At 39.4% G+C, this 26895-nt stretch overlaps 3 protein-coding genes across 11 annotated transcripts in view; 2 read left to right on the top strand and 1 right to left on the bottom strand.

Moving 5' to 3' along the window:
• The first annotated feature begins 13 nt into the window (after positions 1 to 13).
• Positions 14 to 4741, top strand: LOC120714579. Of its 5 annotated transcripts, XM_040000857.1 has the most exons (13): positions 14 to 63; positions 732 to 757; positions 1064 to 1149; positions 1298 to 1330; positions 1427 to 1511; positions 1919 to 1990; positions 2099 to 2187; positions 2300 to 2402; positions 2613 to 2715; positions 2795 to 2847; positions 2948 to 3026; positions 3247 to 4148; positions 4257 to 4738. In XM_040000857.1, the coding sequence occupies exons 6-12, from the start codon at positions 1934 to 1936 to the stop codon at positions 3804 to 3806; spliced, it is 1044 nt and encodes a 347-aa protein (XP_039856791.1). In that variant the 5' UTR covers positions 14 to 63; positions 732 to 757; positions 1064 to 1149; positions 1298 to 1330; positions 1427 to 1511; positions 1919 to 1933; the 3' UTR covers positions 3807 to 4148; positions 4257 to 4738. The 5 variants fall into 5 exon arrangements, 4 of the variants coding, with proteins under 4 accessions (XP_039856791.1, XP_039856789.1, XP_039856792.1 ...); XR_005691432.1 differs by having other exon boundaries at positions 1919 to 2187; positions 3955 to 4148; positions 4257 to 4740; XM_040000855.1 differs by having other exon boundaries at positions 1919 to 2187.
• Positions 4742 to 5975: 1234 nt separating this feature from the next.
• Positions 5976 to 19526, bottom strand: LOC120714574. 5 transcript variants are annotated; one of them, XM_040000845.1, is made up of 5 exons: positions 19383 to 19526; positions 8708 to 8804; positions 8224 to 8334; positions 7609 to 7775; positions 5976 to 7274 (listed from the first exon to the last, which is right to left on the bottom strand). In XM_040000845.1, exons 2-5 carry the CDS (start codon positions 8795 to 8797, stop codon positions 6248 to 6250), a joined length of 1395 nt encoding a protein of 464 aa, XP_039856779.1. In that variant the 5' UTR covers positions 8798 to 8804; positions 19383 to 19526; the 3' UTR covers positions 5976 to 6247. The 5 variants fall into 5 exon arrangements, with proteins under 5 accessions (XP_039856779.1, XP_039856777.1, XP_039856778.1 ...); XM_040000843.1 differs by lacking the exon at positions 19383 to 19526 and adding an exon at positions 9073 to 11543; XM_040000844.1 differs by lacking the exon at positions 19383 to 19526 and having other exon boundaries at positions 8708 to 11543.
• LOC120714575 (cytochrome P450 3A40-like) overlaps positions 18082 to 26895 on the top strand; it is a 26865-nt gene continuing 18051 nt past the window's right edge. The window contains exons 1-4 of the mRNA XM_040000849.1: positions 18082 to 18192; positions 18346 to 18439; positions 18638 to 18690; positions 18925 to 19024. Of these exons, the coding sequence (XP_039856783.1) occupies positions 18125 to 18192; positions 18346 to 18439; positions 18638 to 18690; positions 18925 to 19024 (315 nt within the window). The 5' untranslated portion in view covers positions 18082 to 18124. The remainder of the gene's footprint in view (positions 18193 to 18345; positions 18440 to 18637; positions 18691 to 18924; positions 19025 to 26895) is intronic.

The raw sequence follows: 26895 nt of genomic DNA, 5'->3' as shown, positions 1-26895 counted from the left end.
CATCGGCGTGGTGTTAATTGTTTGCTGTTTTCGCGATCGCGTCGCGAATGAGGATATCACCAGGTAAACTCGCCACATTTTAAACATTTTGTTGTTCAACAGCATCAAGACTGACGGAGTGTGTTTGAGATAACCTCACAAGTGTCACAGATGACACATTTGGCGGTTTTTTTTTTTTGCTGGTTTGTCGGTAGCAGCTCCTGAAACGCAAGACTGCCACACATCTGTTCGACCAACGCCAGTTTATCTAAACGCCAGTAGATCTGGAACACCCGGGGGTTGGGTCAGGCAAAATTGCAGTAGCTTCCCTGATCATTTTACAAACATAAATGAAGAGAATCTGGACTGAAAGGCCTAGACTTATGGTTGTGTGCTGAATCTATGAATCAAACTATCACCTGGAAACATAATTAACTGGCCCATAGCTGTGAAACTGGACATGAGTTCTTGATTCTATGGAGATTAACAGTAATCCAGAAATTTACAAATTTGTCCTGGGACATCGTGTAGATGTTGTCCCTGGGACATCGTGTAGATGTTGTCCCAGGGACATCGTGTAAATGTTGTCCCTGGGACATCGTGTAAATGTTGTTCCTCGGACATCGTGTAGATGTTGTCCCAGGGACATCGTGTGATAGCTTGTTAATAATGGAATGAAAATTATTGATTGTTATTAACTTGTGAAAAAGAAGTGTAACCAATCCACATGTTATGTTCTTACACCCTTACAGAAACTGTGACTCCTTCACAATGTCAGGTAAATGTCAACTCATGTTGAATAATCAACCAATCAAGCCTTTTATTATCACATGCAATGTTACACGTACAACTGCAATGAAAATTTCACCCCCTTCTGACCATACATATATTGCTTAAACATCACATTGGGAAGACAGGTCGGAAACAGTTAGGAAGGTCAGAAAACAATTTAATTAATAGATGAGGGGAGAGGAGGAGAAAAAAGAACTACAACCAGACAAAGCTCCTAGAAGACTGAAATGGATGATTGCAGCATGCAAAAAGAAAATGATATCTGTTGACTACAGCATATGCTTTCTCACAGATTACTTTGTGGGAGTAGCTGGACCAAACTCTATTGGTATTTCAAGTTTGAAATCCCTGTTTGACCAGACAAACATTTCAGATGAGGTACCTCTTGACATAAAAATCCTTTTATGTTGTCATAAAACTAATGTTAAATTCTGCTTTAAATACACTTTATTGTACAATTTACTTAATGAATCGTATTCCTTAGTTCTGTTTTTATTTATATGTATTTATTTATTTGTTTTATAAGGTAATAGATGGCCTAATCTATTTGCAGTGTGAGGTATGTTAAAAAGCTGGTTTGATCATAATGACATAGCATGTTTACGTTTTTTGTAATGTATTTGAAAACATAGGTGTATTTATGTTATTTTTATAGAATTTCCCTCACATTTATCCAATACCAAGCCACTGGAAAAATTTTGGATGGGTCCACAAGAGCACAAAGTGCATACTTTTTGAAGGTATGACTTGGACTGTGGTAACTATGTTCTTATCACAAAGGGTTTATAAGTTGCCACTATAAACAAACAGCATTTTCCAAAATTGAAGCCTTGTCAGAAGAACCTGAAAAATACCTTTCTGAAACCTTTTCTGTGTAAAGACTTGCTCAAAAGCAATGTACACAGAGTAAAACATTTCTGTCTTGGCCAACTGATAAAGAACACCAAAAATTGAGTGGTGCGTGTTGAGTCTGTGGTCTTGATTTGTTTCGTACACACTATAGAACTTAATGTAAACAAAAAATGCCACTTTCTATATGTTTGTGTATCTGCAGAATTAATTACAAGTCTCACCTGACAAGCTTTCGCAGTTTTGCAGTGTCATTCTTGACAGAAAAACATACTTGTCACATTCTTTTTATTTCCAGAAAAACATCTTTCGGATGTATGAGAAATTGATTGGAGCCTGTCTGGAAAACGGCAGCCACTGGACCTTGTTTGTAAGTTGCACAGATTTTGCACTCTCTCTAGTGCATGATACTTTTCAGTGTCCCTCATTAGGAAAGCTCAAGGCCCAAGCCTACCATATCCATCTTTTTACAAAACAGTTTTGTGACATACCCAAGAGGACCATAGTCTATATGAATTCATTTGGGGAGTCGGGGGTCAGAAAAAGTGCGGTGTTGAAAAACTGGAGGTAATTAATTAACATATTTAACATAACATATTTAATTTAATTGAAATCATTACCGAACGTGGTTATTGATTTCTCTATATGCTTTTTATTTGTATCAACTGTGATCTCTCAGCTCATTTGCTTCAGCAAGAGGCTGCACTGGAGAGTGGACTTTGTCACATGTGAGCCACCCACATCAACAGGATGGGAACTCATGTGGAGTGCATGTCGTCATGGTACTGAAAACTATATATAAGTAATGTTTACATTTTTGCCTATTCAGTTTTTAAAGCCTTAGAGGCAGGATGGTAAAATCTCAATTTTTTTTGTAGATTGAACCATTTCAGCAGCAATGCTTTGCTTTGGTTGCTTTTTTAAAAAACAAAACATTTCTTTGTTAATCAAATTTTTTTTTCTTCTTTTTTTTCTTCTTTGTCAATTATTAGTTTGCCCAATCTCTCATTGACGGTAAAACACACGTGGAGGAGTACAACACTGAAATCCCAAAGCTCAGGTCCCGACTTTGCCACTACTTATTTTCCTCAATAGGTAAAGATAAAATTAGCCGCCTTCTTTTTCTCTAACATTGGAAAATGTAACTTGTACTTAAACAAATTATATTTTGCAGATCGAACTAGGAAGTGCAGTCAGTGCTGGTGTGTGATTGCAGCCAAAGACCGGGTACGCTATGACATGTCCTTAGCCATATAGATTGTTTATATAATGGACTTTGTTCATTTGTTTTTTATTTGTTTATTTCTTCTTTTTTTTTAATTCACAGGTGCAGTGCCAGAAATGTGGTGCATACAAGCACATGCGTTGTTCAAAGTCTGTTTGTGGCATCTGTATCTTCTGTGAGAGTAAGTCACAATATAACTAAACAATGTCCAAAAATGTTTAAAGTGAAAAAAATTTCGTAATTTTGCCTTTGCACACCCGGACTATGTTATTAAAGTGGACGTTTCAAGATCCAGTTTTTACACAAAACTATTTTAGACATAACTGTGTCGTATTGTGGGGATTTCTCTTCACAATTAAATTGATATAGTGCTGTTTATATCATTCTTCTTTATGTAACAGCACAGTGCAGCACAGCAGAGGGAAAGGAGTTGTGCAGCATAGTAGGTGGCTATACAGGAGGAGCAATAGAAGTAGCCAGTGAAGAATGTCATCAGGGAAAGCATCAGGCAGCGAATGACAAAGGAAAAGTTCCTAAGGGAGAGGACATCTGCAGCAAACCGACAAGTAACAGTGAGATAGGAAGACTGACAGTCAGAGATGAAGGTACACAGACTGAAAGAGATGAAGGTACACAGACTGAAGACAAAGAAAAAGAAACAGAAGTATACGGCACAAGTCTGAGTACAGATAATGCTGCTGCTGCTGATGTTGACAGGATCGATGCAGATACAGAATTCCAAACTGATTCAGAAGGAACTAGTACAGTTTACAGAGTGCATGGTCGCTTATCTGTACCAAGCTCAAAAAAGAAAACCTACACAATAACAGAAGACGAGATCAACCGCAGAATCAACGCAGAGAACATGTCAGTTCATGTTTTCAGAGGTTTGATTGGGGTAGGTATACATTTCGTGATTTTGATGTCACCTGAAATAAATCCGGGTTACTCGTATCAATGAAGTGACAATGTGGCTGGAAATTGTGCATTTGCTGCAACATATACACAATTACACCATGTAAACAAAAGCATTTAACTTTGTTTGTGCGTGTGTGTGTGTGTGTGTCTCTCTCTCTGCTCTTTTGGTGTTTGCACTTTTTCTTTTTTAGGGCCGTAAAGCCAAACTGCCCGCAATGATTCTTGACAGGCCTAAGAAGGCCAAAACTAAAGTAACAGTGTTTAGTGTTCTGAGTGAAGAGGAGGCTGGGGAGCTAGCCCTCGGGTTTGCCCGAAGATTGGCCTGCGATGTCACAACAGACATGGTCTGTAAAGGCATCGACCATTCAAGTGCTGATATGACAAAGTAAGTTAGTAAAACAATATGAAAGTTGTATCTTTTTTGGTATTATTTGTCATTTCCCCGTATTTGGGTTATTGGTGTAACATTGTTAATCTTACTTTGTAATAACAGACAGACTCTTCTCAAAATCCAGCACAACCTTAAACATGAGCTGACTGATTCCTCAACCTTCAGTTTGCTGACACACACCTTTGGCCCCGCTGCACTGGATTCTGTCATTTCATTCCTGTGTGAAAAACTTGATCTTGTCTCTTAAATAATGAAACCTTTTGTGACTTTTGTTTGTTCTGTAAATCAGAATCTTGAAAATTGTTCATTGTTGTTCTAAGTTTGTGTTAACTATTTGGCAAAAATGATTGGTTCCTAATCCAAACAGCATAATGACTGTTCTAACACATATCTTAAAAATGCTACAAAGAAAGAAAATTATCTCACATGTTTCAATATGAATGTAATTGTGTCACACTCGGTTTGTAGTAGCTTTCCTGTTTTATTTTGAGTTTTGGTATGTTTACACTGTTGTCATTTTTATTTCCCCTGTGTTCGTCTTCCCTTATTAGTTTTACTGTATTTAATTAGTCTGATTTAATAACTTGTAATTATTTACTTTCCAGTGTGTGTATATATGCTCCTCGTTTGGATTATTGTTTGTTTGAGTTCTGCCTGTCTTTTCTATTAAAGATTTGGACTTTTGGACTATTAGTGGACCTCGTAGGTTTTTATTCTGTGCAATTGGTAATTGACTGGGTTTAATTTAGTGGCCTGGAAAACAGGCCCCAGGGATCTGGTCATTTTAACCCCCTAAGACCCGAAATCTTCCATGGCATGCACTTTTAATTTCTCTTTGATATTTACGCCGATTGGAACCCGATGAATGTAAAAAAAGAATTACCAGATTTTTTTTATTTTTTTTATTTTTTTTTTTTTACCTAATTTTTGTTTCTGAGAAAAATGAGAGCCACATGAGGACATTCATTTGAAATTTCGATAGAACAGTTGCAGTATAATGTCCTCGTAACTGTATATCAGGCACTTGTTGATCAAGATTTAGTATTTTGGTCTAAATAACCCAAAATGTGATGTCCACATATGTGGACGCCAGGCTGGAGTAAAGTGTTAGAGCTATTTATACCTATGTAAACTTTTATACACTGGGTAATGTCCACAGTTTATTTGTTTATTTATTTATTTGTTTGAATTCAACATATTTTATTAAAGTAATTGAGCTTGAACACAGAAAAAACTGAATCAAATAATCATAAAATCAAATCACTTGCACTATACTGAAGTCTAATCTACTCTGAGCTAATGCCGGTTTCCAACACTAATGATCGGGTGAAGGAGAGAGATGAGGGTGTGCACGGCCACTGGTGCTCTTATCCCCGTTCTGTGTGATGCAATCCAACAGGAAAGCAGTCAAACCCTTGGACATTAGCCAAGTTAACGTTCACAAATATATACACACAGAGGAACTCTGAGCCCCAATGTCAGCATTAGCACAAACATGCCACTTCATACCAAATCTCAGTGTGAGGTCAGGTATTAGTCTCATTCCATTATTCTGGCTATATTTTCTTACTCATCATTACTATTAAACTTACACTTAAGACTAACTATTAACAAAATCACACCCCGATAACTCTATTATTACACTTTGTATTTAATCATAAAAAGGCTGGATGTTGAAACGTTTTACTTCTATTTTGTATGAGCCAGGGGTCCTCAACAGCTGATACTCTATGTCCAAAAAGTGACAGGTACTGTTTTATGTAGCAAAAAACTTAAGAGCACATATTTTATAAATAATACCAACAATTACAAATGCAGACCTTTTAATAGTAATAAGTAATCCTTTATTTATAATACATAGCAATATAAAAATAGTAACATATGAAAATATTACAATGGGCACAGATGAATTTGTATCAAAAACAGCAACCAAGCCAAAGTAATGAATAACACACATAAATAACAACTGCTTGAGAGAGCAAACAATTTCTTTTCATCTGTTCCTTGGCAGAAAGTTAAGACAGCTATTCAGCTTTAGGTTTCAATAAACAGAAGTAATGGATGCAGTCCCTTTGAAATGTCTACAAAAAATTCTACTTGTGCATATACTTAGCTTTAACTCTTCTCTTTTTTGTTTTGTATTCCAAAAGGTTTTCATTTTCTCCACAGGATGTCTCTCTTTCAGTGGTTATTGACTGTTCACATTCATTTTCACAGACTGACAGACTGCTAGAATGCAATGGCCTAATTTTGCGTGCATTATCTGTCGTCTTTATTTCGTACTGGCATATACTTTTGCCTACTTCTTGTTTTGTTTTTAAGACATTTGTATGCAGTTCATCTATCATTACAGTAATACCCTCTGGAATGAATGCCCACTGTTTAACTGTGTCTAAAACAGCATTTAGTTTTCCAACTGCATCTTCTGTGCATTTTTTGTCTGTGCTTTCAACTACAGGAGTGTCATTCAAAGTTGATAGAGGACTTTTCAGAGAGTTTTTCATTTGTTTAAAATGGCTACAAGCCACCTTCAGGCAAGCACATGTGTTATAGTGAGAGAACGTACAACAAGTGCACTGAAGTGTTTCAGCCGATGCAAAAAAACACAGATTTCCAAACAAACTTGGCCTTTTTATCACTTTCAAGTCCTCACAGTGTACAAAGTAATGCCTTTCTTTCACTGCAATTCTTGCCAAGGTAGAAATGTCTGTTTCCATGTTTGGATAGATGTCATTGTCAACCTCTGCTAATTTTGCAAGTAACACTAGATGCTTGCAAAGAAGTCCTCGTAAGCCATATGTACAGTTGCAGTAGGACTCAACAGGGCAGACATCATACACTATGTCTTCTCTTGACTCAGATGGGACTTGATATGCATTAACTCCATGGCTGTTCTTGACTGTAATTTTAAGAGCCCAACCACTTTCCATCAGTCTTGAAGCAGAGTCTGAAACTTGAGACAAGGTGTCAGCAAACCTGTTTTTCATGCGGCCCACATCTTGCAGGGTTTTTATGACTGAGAAGTAGTCGTCGGCCTTCCCTAGGAGCACTTCAATCAGATCATCCAGACGCCTATTCTTGTAGCCAGATAAAAACTGGTATTTCAGGCGGTGGAAAAATCTGAAAAACAGTTATTTGAAATGATTAGTAACTGTAATTGAAGGAATTTAAAGTTTAAATCAAGACTGTATTATTTTTTTAAAAATTGGAATACCTATTGCACACGTCTTTTATAAAGGAATGCCCTGTGCCGGTTTAGCTGATTTAGGCAAATCCACCTACTCTGTTTTTTGTTGTGATAACAAAAAAAAAACGCTGCTAGAATTTAAAGGATTTGCCTAAAACCTGTTCTGGCAATGACATGAAGAACCTACTCAGTTTAGCCTCTTGGATTAATGCATAATATCTTTTTTTCAGCAATACAATCGAATGAGGTCAAAATAATAAATCATACCTTTCAATCACATTGTTTGTTTCAGAACGAGTGTGACTGAAGTGACGGGCGTAGTCACACCACATGTGGCCAATGCCTTCCCAGTGCTTCTGAAAATACTGGCACACCAAAGGGTATTGCTTAAATGTCTGGCAGAACTCTGCTGATGTGGCTTTAAAGTCGTCCTCCTAAGAGAACTGGATGCAACAGAATATATTTCAATCCATTTAACAGACCTATTGAAATCTTTAATATTATGTATTGAAGCCCTTTTCCCTTTATTGAATAACATTAAGAATTTTAAGTTATTAATAATATGTCGTGTTTTTGTATTAAGAAGCAATTATTTCTTCCCTTACAATGGCTAAGAAGGAACACTAAACCTATAAGCATATTTGGTTTCAGCATCTGTCTGTGAAAGAATCCCACTCACAAGTTCTACTGCACAGTGGGTGACACAATGATGGTCTGCACAGCTTAAGTACTTGTTTTGATAAGCAAGATAAGAAGCCAGTTTTAGAAATTGTTTCAAAAATCTATTTTGTATCTCTCTGTAACTTTTTTTAGCAACTGAAAGTTATTATGCTCTTAGTGTAATCAAGAAATCAAAATGTGAAATAGACAAATTACACTTACAGATGTGCAAGCTTTCAGCTTACAAAAGAAAGAAATGATTTCATTTCTCTTTTGGGTGTTAGAAAGCCCATGGACCCCGGACTCTGATTTTGAAAGCCATCGATTAACAGCCTGTGAATGTAAGAGAAAAAAAGGTAATCTGGAGAGAGAGACAGAGGAGCAGCTGTACAAAAAGCATAAAAGAAAGCTGACGTCCAAAAATAACTTTGTCACTCACTGGACAAGAGGACCTGTGCATTACAGAAATCAACCAGGCAAACATATTTTTAAATGTCAAAAAGAGCTTTGGGAAGCAGCCACCAGAAGATGAGTGCACTGTGGTCTTAAATGGATGGACATAGTCACTCAACATTTTATCCCTTTATATTCATTAACCTGCGTAGGTGAATATCACAATGAGGCAAATCATAACAACAGGACCCTGTTGTAAAAATGTGTTTCAGGTGCATCTTAGACAACGTGAAAGGAAAACAATGTGGTTTACCTGCAAGACATGGTACCAGCATAGAAGGATAGCTGACTCTGGAAAAACCTTCTGCAAAGCATTTATTTCCGCAAAGTCTTTGTCAACCATAAATGCTCTACAGAAAAAAAGAAAACACTAAATGAGATTAAACAGTATGAAAATGTTTTTGCTATCTCAAAGCACCACTTCAATGCCAAATTAAACATTTCAACTCACAAGTAGATATATAAAATACTGCATACAGCCTATAGGAATAACTTTAACAACTGGAAAGGAAAGTTTTTTGCAGCCCATGCTGCAGCTATAGCATTAGATTCTGGCATGTTATAACTTTTTTGAAAAGGAATTATTTCAAAATTAATAGCTGTCAATGTATTATTTACCTCGGGGAAGTTGGGAAATGCTCACAAACTATTCCAAGAACAGTTTCCAGGGTTTTCTGACTTTCGTTGCTGACAATAGCATAGGCCACAGGGACTCCATGCCCATGATCATCTCTTACAACAAGTGTGAATAAGGGAAATGAATACTGGTTAACGCAGTGCGTGGTGTCAACAAATACTAACTGTTTTGCATAGTTCTCCATGTTTGATTTCATTACAGGTGTCTGCAAAACAATCATTAGTTCTTGGTCAGATGTGTATGGTTGATAGAAGAGAACATGTTCTTGATGTTTTCCATTAAGTAAGGTATGTACACTTTGACTGTCTCCACAGTTAAAGTGCTTCTTCCTCATCATGCAGGTTCTAACACTGTCAATGTCACGTGGTGTGACAAAATGCTCTCTGTTGTGAAGATCTCTGTGTCCATGTTCTTTGGCCCATTTATGACATTCGGTTAGTATGATGGCTGGCTTAGTTCCAAGGGAAAGCAGTTCCTCAATCTTCCTCCTCAAATCACTGGAAATATTGTTGAAATGTGCGTCTTTTGGGTCCGAAGGATCATGCCCATCATGCTTATCATATGTACGCTGCACGATGACTGTGTGGTCTTTCCAACATTTGAGTACTTTAAATGAAACATAGGCCTTACAGCCCACTGCTCTGTAGCTGTTTCGACTTTTTTTTCCAGCTCTGATGCAGTTGAATTTGTAATAGTCTCTTTTCCTGTCTTTACCTGAGGCCACATTTAAACATTTATAATGTCCATGAAGGGTTAATGAGTTCAATTTTTCTAACACAACACTGAATGGGTCCTCCTGGCATTGTGACACATGCACACAAAGTTGTGTATCTTTTCCAGTACTTTTTTTCGTCATTCAGAACACTTCTTCTAATTATATCGTCCATTTCTGGTGGAAAAATAACAAAGGTTTAATTAGTCAATATTCATTAATTCATTTTAACTTGTTTTGGGGTTCTTTGCAATACAATGTAAATATTAAATATAATATTAAAAAAAATATATATATATATAATATAAAACAAACAGGGGCTAAAAGAAGCTAAACTTTCATATGGTATGTCTCTGGCAACTTTAACATGATGTCCCAGGGACAACTTCTACATGATGTCCCTGAGACAACATCTACACGATGTCCCAGGGCAACTTCTACATGATGTCCCAGGGACAACATTTACACGATGTCCCAGGGACAACATTTACACGATGTCCCTGAGACAACATTTACACGATGTCCCAGGGACAACATTTACACAATGTCCCAGGGACAACATTTACACGATGTCCCAGGGCAACTTCTACACGATGTCCCTGAGACAACATTTACACGATGTCCCAGGGACAACATTTACACGATGTCCCTGAGACAACATTTACACGATGTCCCTGGGACAACATTTACACGATGTCCCAGGGACAACATCTACACGATGTCCCAGGGCAACTTCTACATGTTGTCCCAGGGACAACATTTACACGATGTCCCTGAGACAACATTTACACGATGTCCCTGGGACAACATTTACACGATGTCCCAGGGACAACATTTACGCGATGTCCCAGGAACAACATTTACGCGATGTCCCAGAGACAACATTTACACGATGTCCCAGGAACAACATTTACACGATGTCCCAGGGACAACATTTACACGATGTCCCAGGGCAACTTCTACACGATGTCCCTGAGACAACATTTACACGATGTCCCAGGGACAACATTTACACGATGTCCCTGGGACAACATTTACACGATGTCCCAGGGACAACATCTACACGATGTCCCTGAGACAACATCTACACGATGTCCCAGGGCAACTTCTACATGTTGTCCCAGGGACAACATTTACACGATGTCCCTGAGACAACATTTACACGATGTCCCTGGGACAACATCTACACGATGTCCCTGAGACAACATTTACACGATGTCCCAGGGACAACATTTACACGATGTCCCAGGACAAATTTGTAAATTTCTGGATTACTGTTAATCTCCATAGAATCAAGAACTCATGTCCAGTTTCACAGCTATGGGCCAGTTAATTATGTTTCCAGGTGATAGTTTGATTCATAGATTCAGCACACAACCATAAGTCTAGGCCTTTTAGTCCAGATTCTCTTCACTTATGTTTGTAAAATGATCAGGAAAGCTACTGCAATTTTGCCTGACATTGTTATGACAGCTATATTCACCTGTACTTTTGGACATGATTTTGGAGTATATCTTCGCAGTAGCGATTGACCGCAAAGTAAAGCTACCGGAAATGCACAACCCCACATCCGGTCTCAAACCAGGAAGTTAGCATTTTCTCGTGCACATAGTCAATCGACTTGATTATTGGAAACTGTTAAATATATGCATCCACCAGTAAAACAAAAAGAATAGACTGTAACAGGAAGAACAGTGCTGCTTCCTAGAATTGAGAATATTGGCATATTGATCCAGTGTAATTAGAGCTGCTACAGTGGGGCAAAAAAATATTTAGTCAGCCACCAATTGTGCAAGTTCCCCCACTTAAAATGATGACAGAGGTCAGTAATTTGCACCAGAGGTACACTTCAACTGTGAGAGACAGAATGTGAAAAAAAAATCCATGAATTCACATGGTAGGATTTGTAAAGAATTTATTCGTAAAATAAGGTGGAAAATAAGTATTTGGTCACCTCAAACAAGGAAAATCTCTGGCTCTCACAGACCTGTAACGTCTTCTGTAAGAAGCTTTTCTGTCCCCCACTCGTTACCTGTATGAATGGCACCTGTTTGAACTCATCATCTGTATAAAAGACACCTGTCCACAGCCTCAAACAGTCAGACTCCAAACTCCGCCATGGCCAAGACCAAAGAGCTTTCGAAGGACACCAGGAAAAGTATTGTAGACATGCACCAGACTGGGAAGAGTGAATCTACAATAGGCAAGCAGCTTGGTGTGAAAAAATCAACTGTGGGAGCAATCATCAGAAAATGGAAGACATACAAGACCACTGATAATCTCCCTCGATCTGGGGCTCCACGCAAGATCTCATCCCGTGGGGTCAAAATGATCATGAGAACGGTGAGCAAAGATCCCAGAACCACACGGGGGGACCTGGTGAATGACCTGCAGAGAGCTGGGACCAAAGTAACAAAGGTCACCATCAGTAACACACTACAACAGCAGGGAATCAAATCCTGCAGTGCCAGACGTGTTCCGCTGCTGAAGCCAGTGCATGTCCAGGCCCGTCTGAAGTTTGCCAGAGAGCACATGGATGATACAGCAGAGGATTGGGAGAATGTCATGTGGTCAGATGAAACCAAAGTAGAACTTTTTGGTATAAACTCAACTCGTCGTGTTTGGAGGAAGAAGAATACTGAGTTGCATCCCAAGAACACCATACCTACTGTGAAGCATGGGGGTGGAAACATCATGCTATGGGGCTGTTTTTCTGCCAAGGGGACAGGACGACTGATCCGTGTTAAGGACAGAATGAATGGGGCCATGTATCGTGAGATTTTGAGCCAAAACCTCCTTCCATCAGTGAGAACTTTGAAGATGAAACGAGGCTGGGTCTTCCAACATGACAATGATCCAAAACACACCGCCCGGGCAACAAAGGAGTGGCTCCGTAAGAAGCATTTGAAAGTCCTGGAGTGGCCTAGCCAGTCTCCAGACCTCAACCCCATAGAAAATCTGTGGCGGGAGTTGAAAGTCCGTGTTGCTCGGCGACAGCCCCAAAACATCACTGCTCTCGAGAAGATCTGCATGGAGGAATGGGCCAAAATACCAGCTACTGTGTGTGCAAACCTGGTAAAGACCTATAGTAAACGTTTGACCTCTGTTATTGCCAACAAAGGTTATGTTACAAAGTATTGAGTTGTATTTTTGTTATTGACCAAATACTTATTTTCCACCCTGATTTACGAATAAATTCTTTACAAATCCTACCATGTGGATTCATGGATTTTTTTTTCACATTCTGTCTCTCACAGTTGAAGTGTACCTCTGGTGCAAATTACTGACCTCTGTCATCATTTTAGGTGGGGGAACTTGCACAATCGGTGGCTGACTAAATACTTTTTTGCCCCACTGTAACTCTGCAGCTACCTGTACTGAAGGGATTAATGTGAGCACATTTCCATAAAGGTGTGAAAAAAGGAAATAAAATTAATTATCTTTTTTGTAAAGATGGAAATTTTCCTACAAAGATTTGTGAAAATAAACCTCACAAATAATATTACAGAGAAGAATTTGCCTGAAATCTGGTTTTCATAAAACTGAAAAGAAATTGAAACCTTTATACTCAAATGATGTATGTGTGTGTAATTGTATTTTAAATTCTAATTACAATTCCACAGTTTTAAGATAAACGACTTCATTAAATTCTGTGCATTTTTGTCAGTGAATAAACACCACAGGTGTGTAAAAGTACTAATAAATCCAATGTTAAATAGATCAAGCATTTACTAAGCAGTTACCCCTGGCACACTGATACATGTGACCAATATCACTAACTTTACACCAGCATTTTTATAATAATAATAATAATAATAATAACAACAACTTTATTTATAAAGCGCTTTCAAACAAAGTGCTGTACAACTAAAGGGATAAATAAAATAAAAGCGATACATAGCAATACAGGTAAGAGACACAATACAAGTTAAAAAAACAATAAAAATTTAAAAACTAAAAGCCATAGAATTAAGGATAAGGTGAACAAATGTGTCTTCAACTTAGTTTTAAAAACCTCCACAGAGCATGCCTGCCAAATATGTTGAGGGAGGTTGTTCCACAGAAACGGGGCACGAAAAGAAAAAGCACACTCTCCAATTGTCTTTTTTCTGGCTCTAGGAACTTTTAGAAGGCCAGAGTCCTGAGATCATAGAGCACGAGATGGAACATAAAGGTGTAAAAGGTCGGAGAGGTATGTAGGTGCCAATCCGTTTAAAGCCAGGTGAGCAGCAGGACCTTAAAATCTGCTCGAACCTGACAAGGTAGCCAATGCAGAGATCTCAGAACAGGGGTAATGTGCTCAAATTTCCCAGTTCTTGTTAAAATGCGAGCAGCTGCATTTTGCACCATCTGTAGACCTCTAAAACTTTTCTTTGGTAAGCCAGAAAGAAGAGCATTGCAATAATCAATACGGGAAGACACAAATGCATGGACAAGAACCTCTGCAGTGTCGCTTGACAAAACTTGTCTGATTCTGGCTATGTTCCTCAAATGATAAAAGGCGGTCTTTGTTATCTCTTTTACATGAGATTCAAAGGAGAGCACCATATCGAACCACACACCCAAGTTTTTTACCTTGTTCCTGCAATTTATGGCTCTGTCATCAATTTTCAAGATGAAATTTTGGGACAAGTGCTGAAATTTGTATGGCCCAATGACCATCAACTCTGTCTTATCAGTATTTAAGAGCAAGAAATTATCTGATAACCAGCCCTTAATTGCAGATAAACAACATTCTACTTTGGATACTTCAGCACAATTTCCAATGGTTAAAGGAACATAAAGCTGCAGGTCATCAGCGTAACAATGAAAGGTTACATTAAAAGAACGTAAAAGAACACCAAGAGGCAGCAGGTACATAGAAAACAGCAATGGTCCAAGTACGGAGCCCTGAGGGACCCCATGCCTCACTGCACAAGTCTCGGAGAGATCATTTTTAAAACTAACAGTCTGAGACCTCCCAAGCAGGTAAGATCTCAGCCATGATAAAACTTTTCCTGTAATTCCAATAAAATGTTCAAGCCTATCCAATAAAATGCAGTGATCCACAGTGTCAAACGCAGCACTTAGATCCAGCAGTAATAAAACTGAAGTGCGATCATTGTCTGCATTTACCAGCAGATCATTTACCACTTTGACTAAAGCTGTTTCTGTGGAGTGATTTGGTCTAAAAGCAGACTGAAATGGTTCAAACAGATTGCTTGTTGACAAATGCTCAGTGAGCTGCTTAAAAACCACTTTTTCAAAGATTTTAGATAAAAAAGACAGATGTGAGATGGGTCTATAGTTTGCGACCATGTCAACATCCAGTCCAGGCTTTTTCAAGATCGGCACTACCACAGCTGATTTAAAACATTCAGGAAAGACTCCAGTCATCAATGAAGTATTTAAAAGAAACAGAATGTAGGGTCCTAATACTGACCATAGTTCCTTTATAACCCAGTGTAATGTTGGACCCGAGAAACATACGCTGGAGCGAATATGATGACAGCAGAACTTTTATTCGACACTGTGGTTTGTTTACTGGGACACAGACACTCCCGCTCTCTCTCTGCTGTCACGTCCACTCTCCTCCTCCGACTGTCACTGCCAACATATAAAGAGACACAATCACTGTCAGATCCCAGCACACCTGTTCACCCCGCCCCTGCGCCACCCCGGGAGCTGGCCAGAGACCACACCCATACCACACCCAGGCTGGTAGAGGATCCAAAGAACAGGTTGTACATCGAGCTGCTTTTACAACCTTAGTTAATCCAGACAGAGAAATAACCTTGAAGTCACGGAACAGTTTATCAGCACCAACAGGCAAAGCAGCCGAGCAGTCTAGTGAACTGCTTGAGGAGGGAGTAATATGATTTCTAAGTGTTTCAGCCCTGTCTCTGAAAAATGTAAGAAAGTCATGAGCTATCAAATTAGAACAGCAGAGAGTTGACTTACTCTCTGTAAGTTGCGACACTGTGTTGAAAAGGAGTTTTGAGTTATGTTTATGGCTCATGATGAGATTTGAGAAATAATTTGCTTTCGCTGTCGACATCGCTGATTGAAGACAAGACAATGAGTCCTTCCAAGCCTGGAGAAATACTTCTAGTCTGGAAGATCTCTAGTGACGCTCTGCTTTTCTACAATTTCTTCTCAAGTTCAAGAGCTCCTCATTTAACCAAGGCATAGGGTTCCTTTTTTGACATTTCAACTTCCTTACGGGAGCAACAGAGTCCAGTAGTTCAAGAAGTGTATTATTAAGATTCGCAGTCAAGGTGTCCACACATAACTCCTGGGTAAAAATAGGGTCCAACACATCAGGTAGATGTAATTTAACTCCAAGCAATGCTTCAGGGCTAATATAACGAGATGATCTGAGGGGAACTTTCCCCTCACAGAAGCTGGAGATTTAGGGATTAAAATATCAAATAAAATTGCGGAGTGGTCTAGAATAGGTAAAACGCAATTTTCAGTAATTGATACATTCAGCCCGTAGCCTAAGACAAGGTCTAGGGTGTGGCCCTTGCGTGTTGGCCCAGACACAAATTGTGTGAAGTTTAAGGAATCAATTACATTTAAGAAATCTTTGACCAGGGGTTTATCCTCACAACACAGATGAATATTAAAGTCCCCCACTATAAGAATCCTTTCATAGTGAGTGATAAAACATGTCAAGAAGTCTGAAAATTCCGAAATAAACAAGTCATTATATTTAGGTGAACGATAGATGACTATAATTAGAACCACGGGACAGCCTAAAGTCAGAAGTTGGGACTCAAATGAGGTAAAAACACCAGGACTTTCTGTTTGCATTTAAAACAGTCTTTGATGGTAGAGGCTACCCCGCCTCCCCTCCCACACAACCTGGGGGCGCTGAAGAAGCTGGCATCGGTGGGGCAAAGTTCCAGCAAGGGTGCCACTTCACCAGCGCGCAGCCATGTCTCAGGAGCATGACATCCAGCTTATGAGTACCAAAAAAGTCCCGAAGAACATGAGTTTTATTTAATACAGATCTTGCACTTAAGAGAGCTAATTTAACTCTCTGTCCATCCATGGTAGCAGACAGTATTTGTAGGTTGTTCATATTTGCTCCACCTCCCCTCGTATCCCGTCAGCATGGCAACCAATAAAGCAGCCTCGGGTGAGCGTGCTCCGATGACGTCGGGTAAACAGGAAGAAGGCAGCGCTGAGGCCAAAATAAAGTCCTAAGCAGCCAGGGTCACCGATGGTAAGGACCCGCCGCATCCAATTTCTGACCTGAACACGCTTCCCAGAGCGCGTGCCGCGCATTCGTCCACTTCTCCAGCGCTTCCGTTTCGAAGGATTTCAGGGGGGGATCACGGCGATACAGTTCCCCCGGTACCGACGCCAGAGGCGGCGGGAGTCCTCCACATCGCTTGCTAACGCTGGGGAGCTTCAACAGTGAGTCACGGATATTAAGCAGCGTCTGTCGCTCATATACCAACAGGGAGTGGGTTTTTAAAACTAGCAGGGACACCACTAAGAACATAAAACATAAACATTGCAGAACCGAGAGATGGCGTGCCATGACATCCGGCGCCATCTTCATGCAATGGGAGAAAGTAGTTGGCCACAAATCTCTTTGCGTTTACTGTGTTATTGTGGGAAAGGTTACACAAAACTGCAGAGCATGCGCAGCTGTAATAGTTTCACACAAACATCATAAAAAAAGAGAATCGGATAACAAGACTTTTATGTCAAAAGTCAATCACAGACCAACTACATCACGTAGCAGCCGTGGAAGGTGGAAAAATAACTATTATGGGGATAATGAAGAACTTCAGATTCTAACTGCTTTATTATAACCGTGAAGAAATACTAAAATGCTTCAAAACGAAAGCTAATTTACAGAGCAATTTCACACTCACGGCAGAAATATTTTTGTCTTTTAGTTGACCTTCTACTCTGAATGCAACTGAATATCCGACAAGATGAAAACAGATCAGAAATGCGTTTAATAAGAACAACAGCCAAAAAAGAAGAAAAAAGAAAAAGAAAAAAGAAATTAAATGTTTTAGCTTAAATAAAACTTTATTTTGCTTGATTTTCTTGGAGAAGCCATATTTTGCAGGCAGTGGTGTTCAGTGTGAAGGCTAAAGTGTCTTTTCTTCTCACTGTGTTTGTGCAACAACTGAATAAGAATGCGAAGAAAAAAGGTTTAAAAGCTTCTGACCCGCCTCTGACCCTTTATGGAGCTTATTACATAATCACATTTCTGTCTCATAGACTCCTCCCACCACACAGAGGCAGATGTTTTAAAAACAGAGATTTTCCAGCCTTTTTCCTCATCTGTAGCTTTTTGTCAGAAAGAAGTCGCAATGTTTTTCACGCTGTTTTCAGCAACCACCTGGACTTTGCTGGTCCTGCTTTTCACGCTGATATTACTGTGAGTATTCCTCGACTACTGTTTTGCAAGACAATCGAGCCCTTATCTTATGTCGCGGTCAAACCACCTGTACATGGAGTTTTGTTTCTCCTGTATTCCCTTTGTTTTAATATCCAACTGACGATTTCAGATTTTCTCTGTTTTGTGACACAGGTACGGATTATGGCCATATCGGTTCTTCAAAAAGCTGGGGATACCTGGACCGAGGCCCCTGCCTTATATTGGAACGATGCTGGGCATAAGAAAGGTACGCACAGAAACCAAACTCACCTTAGAGACTGGGATATGAGGAGCTGACTGATTTGATCTTGAAGAAGTGAGAAGGACATATTTAATGTCCTTATCAATCGTCACTGACCTGCCTGACTTCTCTGTATTTTGAATGCACATGTCCTACTCAGTGGCATATTGACACTAAAACACATTTTCCTATAACTTTTTGCAGGGAATTCTTGGTTTTGATCTAGAGTGTCATGCCAAGTATGGTGACGTCTGGGGGTGAGTATTTACTTCATCAACCAGGAAGTTCACTCATGTTAAAATATGTTTGTCAGCCATGCAATACCCCCCAAAAAAGAAGAAGAAATAAAATTTTAAAAAGAAATAAAATACAACAATTCTGAATTCATTGTCAATAATGCTGCAATCTAAAGCAAAACAAAAAACAAAAAATGTGTTAAACAATTAGTCATTGTGTTATTGTAAAATAAAAGGCTGTTGTCTTTTTTGCAGGTTGTACGATGGACAAACGCCGTTGTTAATGGTGGCCGACCCTGAGATTGTGAAAACCGTGATGGTGAAGGAGTGCTACTCTGTGTTCACCAACCGCAGGGTAAGAAGCTCCTCTTTCTATCATATTCCAAAGTGAAAGTTCAGCAAATCAGATGTAGTACAATGCTGACATCTGCTCTCAGATTTCTGTCAAGTTGCATAATTTATTAGATTTCATGAAACCTGTAGCAGTCCCACGGACCAAGGAAGAAATAGAGAGAGCCTCGACGGGTGCAGTAATTTTTACTTTGAGATTCATTCAGAATCTAACAGTGCTGAGGTGCGCCAATGCACCGTGAAAACTAAACAGAAACACAAAATACATTTTCTTAGACGCTTATTACAAATATGAACTCAAATAAAGCAGAAAATACAACAAAATATCAACTAAGCAATCAAATACAACTTAAAACATGTACCTCGCTCCGCATTCCAAGGGCTGCAAATTGTTAATTTCGCTAGAGTCCGGTATCACGCTGCTTCACGCTTCATTGAGAGCTGCCTACTGGGACATGTGCGCCACAAAACCGGTCTGAGCTGGAAGTACAGCTTGCCACTAACTAAGCAACAGAGCCCTCTACTGGACACTACGCGTAGCTGTTCAGGCTTAGATCAATAAACAAAACTGGACCTTTACAAAACCTTTGGACGTCCTGCCACTCTCCATAGAACGTAAAATGGTAGCAAAACATAGGTACAAATGCTTTTTCACTTTTTTACATTAACAAAATTGCTAGCAGTGATTTCCAAAGCAACTTGGGAAATGCTGTAGTTTATAGTGTCAGGCTGATGTGTTTAAGAAAACAACAGCAGCACTACAGGGAAAGACTGTTACCACATGAAATGTAAATGAAGTAATATTAAAATCCAAGAGGCTGGACTTGCAGTAGTTCTCTGTGCTTTACACAAAGAGTTACACTTTTATTACTCAAGGGTTACATCAGCCAACACAGCAGCTGAAGAACATGAAGCAAACCAGGAAACACACTTCACTGTTTCATATAAAAACTAGAGAACAAAAACAGATGTTATCTATCTTACTGTGTATAACGGAATCAAAGCTAATTGCATGAAGGGTTTATGTATTTAAACTAGTGCTATCAATAGATTAAAAATTAACTAATTAATCTCACAACTTTCTGTAATCAATCATAATTAATCACAATTACTTGGTCAATAGCCTGGTTGATATTACTTTTTAAAACTTTATTTAAACTTTTAGTTAAGCTTGTAACTGACATTTATGCAATATAATGAAGTAAATGCAGAATAAACACAAAGAATGTGTGCTTAAATTCAAAGAGAATTTGAATAGTTTTCTTCAATCTCTGAACACAGGTTCTCTCCTGTGAAATACAACTTTAAAAAAAACTATATACTAATAGTTAAGTATACACTAATATATAACATATATTAGTTCTGTCAACAGTTAAAATGTTTAATTTGATTTATCACAGGGTTACTGTGGATTAATTTTGATTAATCACGACTAAATATCATTCATTTTTTTTCTATATTAATCGCATTTCATTTTGCATGAGCAAACAGACTCGCGAAAAAAGGGAAAATATACGCATCTAACATGTTTATTGAACATCTTGAACATTCATGTTAACAAAAACTCAGTAAACATTTATCAACTCTCTCTGTAACTCTTGAGAGTCACTTCAAGTCCTTGAAACGAGGAACCAAAGCTATGTAAAGCGTATCTTCTAAACGATAGTAACAGGTCTGCAGTTTGTTGCAATCCTCTTGGCAACTGTGTCAGTCAATATTTCCGAGGCAGACTTACTGAGCCCCCGATGCTCCGTGAGTGGTTTGCTGCAAGTTGGGTGACGCGTTAGTCAAAGTGCTTGCAGCACCCCTGGCTAACGTATGGTTCGTGTCAATGTGATAATTTAAGCTGGAAGTGCTTTGATGAAAAGAAAATTCATTCTTGCACAGCGTGCAATAATACTTTATGTCGGTCGACTGTTCCGTCTTGTTATCAGGGGCGGATCTAGAGAAATTTTCTTAGGGTGGCATGAGGGTGGCAAAGAAATCAAATGGGGTGGCAAAATCAAAGCATTTTTTTTTCCAAACACATATGCAGGTGGTTACATATGGTTAAAATGATTCAAATGCAGTAAGTATGTTTTTCATATAAATATAGTCTATAACTTAATTATTGTCTGTAGCCCACATAATTACGCACTTACATTTGCATTTACATTTACATTTGAGTTTTTATTTTATGTACTGTATAGCCTGTATGATAAATAAATATGTAGCCCAATAAGTATAAAATCCAGAAAGCTACACAACATGGGGCAGTTCATTTACAAACACAAGTCTAAATTAAGTTTCACACTTTTTTTGTTAGAAAACTATCACATTGTTACATGCTTAAATTGCACAAAATGTCAGAAATCTGCACTGTCATGAACAAAAATTTAAACCTAATTTTTCATCATTTGTTGGATTAACCCACTGAAATACAACAAACTCCTTTTGAGTTTACGTTTGTATTTCACCCTCAAATTGTTTTATTTTATTTTTTCCCCTTGCCTTGCTTTGTATCATTCCTTCTTTTTCTTTTTTTTTTTAGCTCAACTGAATTTAGTTGTTTTTTCACTGACATACTGCATTAGTATTACTGATCTGAAATCACGCAAAGAACTTAAAATCCTAGTAGTATTTTTTTACTGTAAAAAAAAACATAGACATGTTGAGTAAATTTTTATAACTTGAAATGCAAATATAATATAATTGTACATTTTGTAAACATATGCAACTATTTATCTAAAAATGCAGCCAATACATCTGCTGAGTTTTTAAATTTTGCACAACCATTTAAAAATATTACTAAAACTAAAATGAGAGAACAATCAGGTTTCGCAATAAGATGCCCCACAAATGATGTGTGCCAGTAAAAAAAAAAAGTTTGTCCACCAAAAGACAGAACAGCACAGGGATAAACCTGCAGGCCTGACAACAGGAGGGGTATCACTTAGTGACAGTTTTTACATTGCAAATGTGCCTTTGTGTTCATTAGTGACCTCACTGACACACAAGGCAAAACGACAACAGAACAACTACACAAGACAACACAACACACTAAGTATACACTCCACACTAACCATCACAAATCTCCCACATCTAAAAACGCGCTCTCTCTCTCTCTCTCTCTCTCTCTCTCTCTCTCTCACTCACACACACACACACACTCGCTCGATCTGTCTCGCTGTCGTTACTGTCACTCCCAAAACTCTCCCCTCTTCCTAAACAACCAAAGCACGTACAAACTCCAAAACACTTGCAAACTAAAAAACACATGCAAACTCCAAAACACGTACAAACTCCAAAACACGTACAAACTCCAAAACACTTGCAAAATCCAAAACACTTGCAAACTCCAAAACACGTACAAACTCCAAAACACATGCAAATTCCAAAACACAACGGAAGTGCTCCAGGACGCTAGGGGCAGTGTTGAGCTTTTGTTACCTAGTAACTACACAAGCCAGGAAGAACCAATGACCGGATTTGGGGTTTGCAGCCTTAAAGGCCGCATTTTAAGGCCGATTACGTCACAGCGACAAGAGAAGGCTTTCCCAATTCAAAGGCTGCTCGAAATGCGGCCCTCAAATGCGTCCTTAATTTTCCTGAATTTTAAGGATGGGTCAGTGTAGCCTTCATGGCCCAACATATCCCAGACTTCATAGTGCGGTGGTGGTGTGGATAATTTTGCCGAAAAAAAACGGTGGAAGCGGAGCGGAGGAAGAGTAAACTTTCAGAAGTAAGTACTGAATATTATGTCACTTATTTATGCGCAAATATTTTTTTAATGAAGAACATTAAACCATTATTGTCGGCCACATGTCGGGAAAGTTATGTGACATTAGCGATGTCTGTACTTTCAGAATTAACTTGGTTTTAAAGCCTTTACTTTAAAATATATATATATAGTCGACCTTAATCTTACAGAGATTGTGATGATTTTGTGGATAATTAAAGTCAGTCATATATCCACAAACACAACAAGCTGAAAGTAAGTGATGCTGCTCGGTTTGCAGTCCTGAATATCACGGCACAAGCAGGATCCACTGCACTGTTAATGTTAGCTATGTTACATTGCTGCCTCTGTTCGGTGGTGTCGAGCCAAACGGACTTTAACGTGTGTTTGAACGAGCTGACGGTTCACTCATTAAGCTGAAAGAAAGATGCTTTAATCACAGGAGTCACACATGTGTCCACTGTACCATCTGGGAACTCTTCTTGTTTCGTAATAACACAAACACTAAATCCTCCTTCTTTTGTGCTGTTTTGTAGCAGTGTATACACCTGAGACTGCCACCTGTCTGTCTGTCCTGCACTCTCTCTCTTTTTCTTTCTCTCTGATTGTGTAATAAAAGTATGAACATGTGTTTATAAGTTACACTTGTGTTTGAATCCTGCAGCTTATCACACATTTGATTTCCATGTGTGACAACTGCAAGTGTCCAGAGTGAGGACAGACTGAGGGACACACTGCTGCACATCATCTGTGAGGCTTTGCACCCCTGATGATCCACCAGGACAAACTCAGCAGTGTGTGAGGAAGAAGAGGAGGAAGAGCCAGCAGCAGCTGACAGATGGAGAGAATAGACAGACTGTTCCCTGTTTGTGAAGGACTGCTAGAAAAGTTTAAAATAACTAATTGTCTGTCCTGAATCAGTCTTATTAGGTAATGTTCAAATAATTTGATCATTCCAGTGTTTTCAGTGTGGGAGAAAGTACTCAGGGCCTTCAAGTTACACACTATGAAAGGCAGCAACAAGTTTAATATTCAGAAACCTAAAGTATGTATCAGCAGCAGAATCGACCTAAAAATAAATGTTTGTTCCAGTTCTATGAAGCTTTAAGTATTTTGGATTAGTAGCACTGCTGTGTTTGTTGCATCATATTGCTGTAATTGTTTATATGCTTTACAGTGGGGCAAAAAAGTATTTAGTCAGCCACCGATTGTGCAAGTTCCCCCACTTAAAATGATGACAGAGGTCAGTAATTTGCACCAGAGGTACACTTCAACTGTGAGAGACAGAATGTGAAAAAAAAATCCATGAATTCACATGGTAGGATTTGTAAAGAATTTATTCGTAAATTAGGGTGGAAAATAAGTATTTGGTCACCTCAAACAAGGAAAATCTCTGGCTCTCACAGACCTGTAACGTCTTCTGTAAGAAGCTTTTCTGTCCCCCACTCGTTACCTGTATGAATGGCACCTGTTTGAACTCATCATCTGTATAAAAGACACCTGTCCACAGCCTCAAACAGTCAGACTCCAAACGCCGCCACGGCCAAGACCAAAGAGCTTTCGAAGGACACCAGGAAAAGTATTGTAGACATGCACCAGACTGGGAAGAGTGAATCTACAATAGGCAAGCAGCTTGGTGTGAAAAAATCAACTGTGGGAGCAATCATCAGAAAATGGAAGACATACAAGACCACTGATAATCTCCCTCGATCTGGGGCTCCATGCAAGATGTCATCCCGTGGGGTCAAAATGATCATGAGAACGGTGAGCAAAGATCCCAGAACCACACGGGGGGACCTGGTGAATGACCTGCAGAGAGCTGGGACCAAAGTAACAAAGGTCACCATCAGTAACACACTACAACAGCAGGGAATCAAATCCTGCAGTGCCAGACGTGTTCCGCTGCTGAAGCCAGTGCATGTCCAGGCCCGTCTGAAGTTTGCCAGAGAGCACATGGATGATACAGCAGAGGATTGGGAGAATGTCATGTGGTCAGATGAAACCAAAGTAGAACTTTTTGGTATAAACTCAACTCGTCGTGTTTGGAGGAAGAAGAATACTGAGTTGCATCCCAAGAACACCATACCTACTGTGAAGCATGGGGGTGGAAACATCATGCTATGGGGCTGTTTTTCTGCCAAGGGGACAGGACGACCGATCCGTGTTAAGGACAGAATGAATGGGGCCATGTATCGTGAGATTTTGAGCCAAAACCTCCTTCCATCAGTGAGAACTTTGAAGATGAAACGAGGCTGGGTCTTCCAACATGACAATGATCCAAAACACACCGCCCGGGCAACAAAGGAGTGGCTCCGTAAGAAGCATTTGAAAGTCCTGGAGTGGCCTAGCCAGTCTCCAGACCTCAACCCCATAGAAAATCTGTGGCGGGAGTTGAAAGTCCGTGTTGCTCGGCGACAGCCCCAAAACATCACTGCTCTCGAGAAGATCTGCATGGAGGAATGGGCCAAAATACCAGCTACTGTGTGTGCAAACCTGGGGCCCGTTCTTCGTACGTCGCTTACTACATCCAAGATCAAATGACATATCCAAGACCAAACCATCGCGCTAACCGTGAGCTCGCTAATCCGGTTCCCCGAACACACCTGCTGTTGACGATCAGTACAGCTGGATGAAGTAATGTGAGATCACTGGGTGTCGTAAAAGGGGCTACGCATCGATAGTAGAAACATTGATCGGCAACCCTCTGATTGGTCGGCGAAAATGTCGAAGGAGCGCGCTCGGTATTTTTCGGCAGCAGAGCAAGAACTCTTGAGTGAGGGATTTCAGGAGTTTCAGAGTTTAAGCAGAACGCAAGGGAACACTGCAAAGGCTGCAAAAGCAAGGAGAGAGGGCTGGCAGAAAGTTGCTGACAAATTAAACTCGTAAGTAATTTAATAATAACAATAATAATGGAGTGGATTGATATAGCGCTTTTCAAGGCACCCAAAGCGCTTTACAATGCCACTATTCAGTCACTCTCACATTCACACACTGGTGGAGGCAGCTACGGTTGTAGCCACAGCTGCCCTGGGGCAGACTGACAGAAGCCAGGCTGCCATATCGCGCCATCGGCCCCTCTGGCCAACACCAGTAGGCGGTAGGGTAAATTTATTATATTACACTATATTATCCAATATTATATTACATTATATTATATTATGTTATATTATATCCCCTTTCACATTAGAGCCACAACAGGACCCACTAGAACATGGGAACAGGTAAAAGTGAAATATAAGAATATTCTACAGAATGGTAATATTTATCACTTATATTGCTTTACGTCTCTTGGAAAGAGACCCAGGAATAATCTGTTTGTTTGTTCATAACAGCAACCAAGAAAAGGGCAGAGCACAAAAAGACAGGTGGTGGTCCTGCACCCCCTCGTCAACAAGTTGGTTAAGTGAATAATACCCTCACGGGAATATCGATATCTCTCAATGAGCACACTGTCGCGCTGAGCTAAAGGATCCTGTCTATCCCGCAATATACGCTGAATTCTGAAAACTCTCCTTATCAATCTTGCACCTTCCGCAATGGGCTGCTCGCATAAACGGACAGGACATGACTGCGACAGACTTCCCAAATCCACCTTCGCTTTTATAGCCGTGGTCTCCCATCTTGATTACACGAAGTAATTTGCAATTACTTCTCTGAAATATGAATTACATCTGTAATAATCACATACATGTAATAGAATGTTAATAGTACATTTCCCTTTTTTAGGAAATGACCTGTATGTATCTGTGTGAAATCAATAAACGGATCAAGTGCTGCATTATCTTTAGTTACATTGATAATATTTATTTATGGTGAAACAGTGGTGGAATATCGCTGTTGCTTTCGTATACATGAAGCGGACATACCTGCGTGGCCGCGATCTAATCCTGTTTACATAAAGTAAACCTGCTCCCGAGCAGGTTTACGCTTACGGCTCTGTTGCTATGGCAGCAAGTCCCGGATGAGCTTCGGGGAACCGAACGATCCAAGATCACGCGAAATCGTCAACAATCAAATCCAGCTAACTTACTTAGCGAGGTACGAAGAACGGGCCCCTGGTAAAGACCTATAGTAAACGTTTGACCTCTGTTATTGCCAACAAAGGTTATGTTACAAAGTATTGAGTTGTATTTTTGTTATTGACCAAATACTTATTT

Source organism: Simochromis diagramma, unplaced genomic scaffold, assembly GCF_900408965.1.
Source record: "Simochromis diagramma unplaced genomic scaffold, fSimDia1.1 OVJJ01000596.1, whole genome shotgun sequence".
NCBI classification, from domain to species: Eukaryota; Metazoa; Chordata; class Actinopteri; order Cichliformes; family Cichlidae; genus Simochromis; species Simochromis diagramma.
This window is presented reverse-complemented; position numbering and strand designations above follow the sequence as displayed.

Coding starts and splice junctions, on each gene's coding strand:
- LOC120714579 (XM_040000855.1), top strand. CDS start 1,934: ATGTATGAGAAATTGATTGGAGCCTGTCTGGAAAACGGCAGCCACTGG. Junction 2,188..2,299: donor GCGGTGTTGAAAAACTGGAG/GTAATTAATTAA, acceptor GTGATCTCTCAG/CTCATTTGCTTCAGCAAGAG. Junction 2,848..2,947: donor TGATTGCAGCCAAAGACCGG/GTACGCTATGAC, acceptor TTTAATTCACAG/GTGCAGTGCCAGAAATGTGG.
- LOC120714574 (XM_040000843.1), bottom strand. CDS start 9,947: ATGACGAAAAAAAGTACTGGAAAAGATACACAACTTTGTGTGCATGTG. Junction 7,776..8,223: donor AGCTGAAAGCTTGCACATCT/GTAAGTGTAATT, acceptor CAGTTCTCTTAG/GAGGACGACTTTAAAGCCAC. Junction 7,275..7,608: donor ACAAACAATGTGATTGAAAG/GTATGATTTATT, acceptor ACTGTTTTTCAG/ATTTTTCCACCGCCTGAAAT.